Source organism: Mastomys coucha, unplaced genomic scaffold, assembly GCF_008632895.1.
Source record: "Mastomys coucha isolate ucsf_1 unplaced genomic scaffold, UCSF_Mcou_1 pScaffold7, whole genome shotgun sequence".
In the NCBI taxonomy this organism is placed as follows: domain Eukaryota; kingdom Metazoa; phylum Chordata; class Mammalia; order Rodentia; family Muridae; genus Mastomys; species Mastomys coucha.
This window is the reverse complement of record NW_022196913.1, coordinates 17,649,300-17,654,635: the sequence shown is the minus strand read 5'-3', so window position 1 is coordinate 17,654,635 and position 5,336 is coordinate 17,649,300. Positions and strand designations below refer to the sequence as shown.

The window sequence follows — 5,336 nt, the reverse complement described above, 5'->3', positions numbered from 1 at the left end:
ATTTCACTGTTGGGAGATTCACATTAAAGTGGCACAATTATCAGACCTAGAAACAAAAATCCTGGCTTATTTTTTTTTGTTTCATTTTCTTCTTTGAGGCACTTGCTATGTAGCCTGGGCTAGCCTGGAACTCACTATGAGTCCAGGCCATCCTCACAGTGGTAGGACTTGGCCACTAGCACCCTGCTGTTTTCATCCAGTTCACAGTAATTCTGAATCACACTCCCTGCCAACATCCTGAGGGTAAATCTGACCAACTCCCATTGGTCTGTTAATTTTTTTTTTTTTAATTTTTTTATTTTTTTATTTTTTTTTTATTTTTTGGTTTTATGAGACAGGGTTTCTCTGTGTAGCCCCGGCTGTCCTGGAACTCACTCTGTAGACCAGGCTGGCCTCAAACTCAGAAATCCGCCTGCCTCTGCCTCCCAAGTGCTGGGATTAAAGGCATGCACCACCACCGTCCGCTGGTCTGTTAATCTTTAGATAATGAGAAATCAAATAGACTGAGCTAGGCAACACAGCTTTGACTTCTGGGAAACACTGTTTTAGAAGGGTCCTTTATACCATGAAATCAATAAACCTTTAACATTCCTGTCTCTCGCTATGACTTGGAGTTTCTGTTTTGTCCCTGTGGCCCATGCTTCTGATTCAGTGAACAGAATTGACTGTGCTGATGTAAGAGCAAGCAGGCCTGCCCAGGCCTGTGGAAACTCTGCAGATAGGAAAGGGCAGGTCTCCACAAGGTGGTGAGTGTGGCCTTGTGGGGGATGGGGCTCCCAGGGTTTTAACCTTGTGACTGTGTGAGGCTGTGTAGAGACATCCAGGCCCCTTTGGGACTTCTTATAATTCTTACACACATACACACACTCGCATACGCACACATGCATACAAGCACACACACAACAAACACATGTGAACTCATATACATCTCAAAACACAAAAACTATCTTTTTCCTTTCTTCAGTCTCTCCTTTTTCATATTCTCTTCCCACCTTGCCCCACCTCCCCCATAATTAATAGAAGCCTGAAAAAGGCACTACAGAAATCCAATGGCTCCCAAGCAAGCTGGCTTTGTTGTAGTCCCAAAGAGGCAGGGACAGGCAAGAAAGCAGAAAACCAGAGAGAGTTGGCTCAGTTCCTAGAGGAAGGCCTGGCTGGTAAGAACAGGAATGTTCTAATGGTAGGTAGAAAGTCTTAGGATTAATAGATGTATATATACTGTAGAGAACTAGGATTGATGAGGTTGGGGCAAGGAAAAAGGCTTCTTAGAGAATAGAAGATTAAGAGAAAATAGCAACTACTTAAAATGTACTAAATACAGTGACACCAGGGAGTTGGTGCTTGTCGTCGTCGTCGTCGTCATTGTTGTTGTTGTTTCTAAAACATATGTTGCTGTAAAGCCCACCTTGGCCTTGACCCTGTAGTCCTCCTGCCTCTGCCTCCTGAGTGTTGGTGTCACAGGCATGTGCCACAGTGCCTGGCCAAGTTATTGTTTCTTTAGAAACAAAATTCAGACACCTAGTAATTAAAAGCCCTGTAGCGCTGTATGACTCGACTCCAACAGAACTTTCATGCACATGGGAGGCCACTGTAGGTGGTGTCTGCGAAGACTGACAAAGCCCTAACTGCAGATTTACTCCAGTGATGGACTGAGGGGTGACACTGGGTGACGTGATTATAGCTGGAGAAAGACGCATGCAGCTCTCAAAGACAAAGCGTCCTAGGATGGGCCCTCCCTGACAGCTTTGTGCACAACGCATGCTCTTCCCTCCACGGAGACCAGGGTCACTACCATCCTAAGACAGCATGCCTCTGCTAGTAGAACCCCAGGCCACTCCACTCATCCAGGGCTTGCTCCTACTTTTTCACAGTTGGTTTTTAGCTGCTTTGCAATAAAATGTAAAAGAAATATATAGGGAGGCTGAAGCGATGGCTCAGCAATTAAGAGCACTGACTGCATTTGCTAAGAACTGGGGTTCAGTTCCCAGCACCCATGTGGTAGCTTATAACCATCTGTCACCCCATTTCCATGGGATTCACTGCCCTAGTCTGGCCTCTGCAGGCACCAGGCATGCATGTTGGGCACAGACATACATGCATGCAAAATACATACAAAATAAAAAATGAATTAAAAAGAAGAAAGAAATCTATAGGCAAGGCAAAGAACTGTGGCCTCAAGTGGGGGCTGGGGAGATGGATCCTTCAGTCAAGTGCCTGTCATATAAGCACTAGAACCTGAGTTCAGATCCCTAGCACCCACATAAAAGCTGTAACACTGACACTGGCTAGGGGTGGGAGTATGGAGACAGACAGACAGACTCCTAGAGTTCACAGACGAGCCAGTCTAGCTGGTAGTAAGAGACTTGTCTCAAAAGATAAGGAAGGCATGGTAGGAGACATCCATCATCAACCTCTGGCCTCCATATGCATGTACAAACATACCAGGCACACACACACACACACAAAATTTTCACCTAGACTGGCAAGTCTAATCCAAGGCAATGGCAATATGGAAACAAACCAAAGAAAATAGCTTGTTATAAGGATAAAATAAAATAGGCGCCATGGTTGCATGTTCTCTGATGTTTGACCAGGACCTTGGTCTGTTTCACCTTTGTCCAATGTCTCCTGACACAATTGTGTTCTGGGCATGTGCGACATTCTAGGTCGAGTCTCCTATCTCACCACCATTGAAGAGCAATCCCTGAGCTTCAGTCAGCCCCTCATACTGGGTGGAAAGTTCGCCAGTGTTTACTGTCATTTACTTGTGGCCGTGATCTTAACAAAGATCGCTTTTTATTTTTTAGGGAGAAGAAAATGACTTCCCAGACAGCACTGGAGATCCCCTTTCAGGTAAAGGGTCGGCCTTGCTGGCATCGGCAGCAGCTGGCAGATACATTAAAGTTATTCAGTGAATGTGTGCGTCATTAGTGTGTTATGTGTGTGACTTCATAGCTATTTGACAATCAGCAGTTAGCTTTCATCCATGTTGATGAGAGCATGTGTGTGTGTGTGTGTGTGTGCGCGCACGCGTGGGTGTGAGAGGGAGAGAGAGAGTAGGTATACCTTAAGTTTTTAGGCAACTCTGACCAGGATCTCTGATAAGGCTAAGACAGCTGGCCAGGTCTCCTCTCTCTGCCTTCCCAAGCCTGGGACCACAGGTGCATGCTACCACATCTGGCTTTTTTATGTGAGCTCTGGGGATGAACTTGGAGTGCTTGTGCTTGCACATCCCAGTGCTTTACTGAATGAGCTATCTCTCCCCCTCCACTGTAATCTTATTTTTAAGCTATAGCACATGCTTACATAACCGAAGCCTAGAGCTTGCTCAGTGACCTTCATCCTTGCTATGTTTTCTCGTAGAGTAGGGGGACCCAAACACCTCTGTGGAGCCTGCTATCGATACACTCATTTGGAACCCTGTCTTTTTCATGAACAGATCCCAATCTTTTTGAGCGCCTGAGAGGTTCACTTATTGAGTGCGTTTTGATGTTGAACTCCCTGTCAATTCCATGTAATCCCTTTTGAAAGGCCCAAGTTACACAAGAGAGGGCAAGGGATTGTGGGAGGGGACAGCCTTTCAGAACTGTTTACAAACCTGCATGCAGAACAGAGTAACTTTCCATCCTAACTTGGCATGGCCAAAGACAACAAAGTGTGTCTTCCTCCAAGTCTCCCCCGACCCCCACCCCAGAGCAGGACTGGGAAAGGAACCCAGGGCCTTCATCAAGTATGCGCTGCCACCAAGCTACATCCCTAGTCCTGAACAAGTTCAGAGAGGCTTTTCTCTGAACTGCCCCTACCCTCTTTGTCTGTGAAGGGTCCGTGGGCAAGTTTAGTATTTGGGCCACCATCAGAACCCTACATACTTCTTGTGTTGGTGGCCATTCCTATATCCTGAGACAGTTTCCACCTCAGCTGCTGAATATCTGAAATCCCCGAGGGAACTGTGAAAAACCCCCATGCCCTGCTGTCACTCCACACTGATTAAAATAGGACCTTAGTGGCTGGTCCAGATGTGAGGAGGATTTTTCCCTGGGAGTTGGAGGGGATCAGCAGGTTCCATCCCTAGTGAAGTTGAAGAACAATTGCTTCTCAAGAGCCATTATCCCACACCCATGGCTGCCCACTGTGTGCTGGCTGTGCAATAGGAGGCGGCTTTGATGGGTGTCTTTAATCCTTGAGATCAATGTCATTACCTGTGTTCACGGAGTGAGACGGGCTTAGCACACTCACTATCCAAACCACATGCCTTTGCAGAAGGTGATCTGCCTTGCCACAGGGAGCCTTCTCCATAACAAGGCTTTCTCCTCTTGAGCTAGCCGTGAATTGAGCATGCCCTGAAGGTCTGATCCTCCTATCTGCACCCTGAGTGCTGGGCTTGACAGGTGTACACCAGCTTTATACAGTGCTAGGAGTTGCATCCAGGCCTTGGTAGATACTGTGAGATCACTCTACCCACTGAGCCACATCTCTATCCCCTTGCTTAGAAGTGAGCAATAGGACAAGAGATATTAAGGCACCTAAGTGAATTTTTATAGAGGGCTGGCTGTTTCTCAACCATCTCCTCTCTTTCGAGGTCTAGAATTGGCCCACAGTTTAGTGTTTGGAGACCAAGTCTGTACTGCTTTCCATCACCTTGTACTTCCGGTGGATGGCAGCCGCCTTCCCTTTCCCTCACCGTGAATCTTCCCGGCCACTTCTGAAGTGCAGTTGGGAGAAGTGACTCCTGTACTTGTACCTCCTTCCCTGAAGAGGGTCCTCACAAATCTCCCTATTTGTCAAATGCATCTTTAATTTCTTTTCAGAAATTTTATTTTTAATTGTGAGTCTGTGTGTGGCAGCGTGGGGCTATGTGCATGTGAATGCAAGTGTCCAAGGAGATGGAAGAGGGCATGAAAACCCCTGGAGCTAGAGCTACAGGTGTCTGTGAGTACTCTTAACTTCTGAGCCAACTCACCAGCCCCTACATTTTTAATGTCCAGAGAGAATTTGGCATTGGAGGAAGGGCTAGCTCCTGGTCATTACAGGAACTGTCATTTACCAGTGCCTCCTGTATACCCAGGGCTTATCACTTAAGAGGTACTGGATCATGATCTAATCTTCCCTTGTGTCTGATGTTTGCTTAATTCTCAAGAGAACAGATGTTCTCTAGGGAAAGATTTCTTTCTCTAGAAAGACATCTCAAAGTTTACCCTTTGAGGTATAATATTTCATGAGATATGAGAAATATTTAAGGTATAGAAGGGGCTAAATATTTCATAGAAAGTAACCCCACTAGTTAAATTTTATAATTTTCTTTTCTTTTCTTTTCTTTTCTTTTCTTTCTTTTTTTT

General features: G+C 45.9%; 1 protein-coding gene across 1 annotated transcript in view; it reads left to right on the top strand.

The window, feature by feature from the left end:
• Window positions 1-5,336, top strand: part of Edaradd (EDAR associated death domain) — a 49,035-nt gene that overhangs the window by 35,002 nt on the left and 8,697 nt on the right. The window contains exon 5 of the mRNA XM_031358657.1: window positions 2,808-2,853. Coding sequence (XP_031214517.1) covers window positions 2,808-2,853 — 46 coding nt within the window. The remainder of the gene's footprint in view (window positions 1-2,807; window positions 2,854-5,336) is intronic.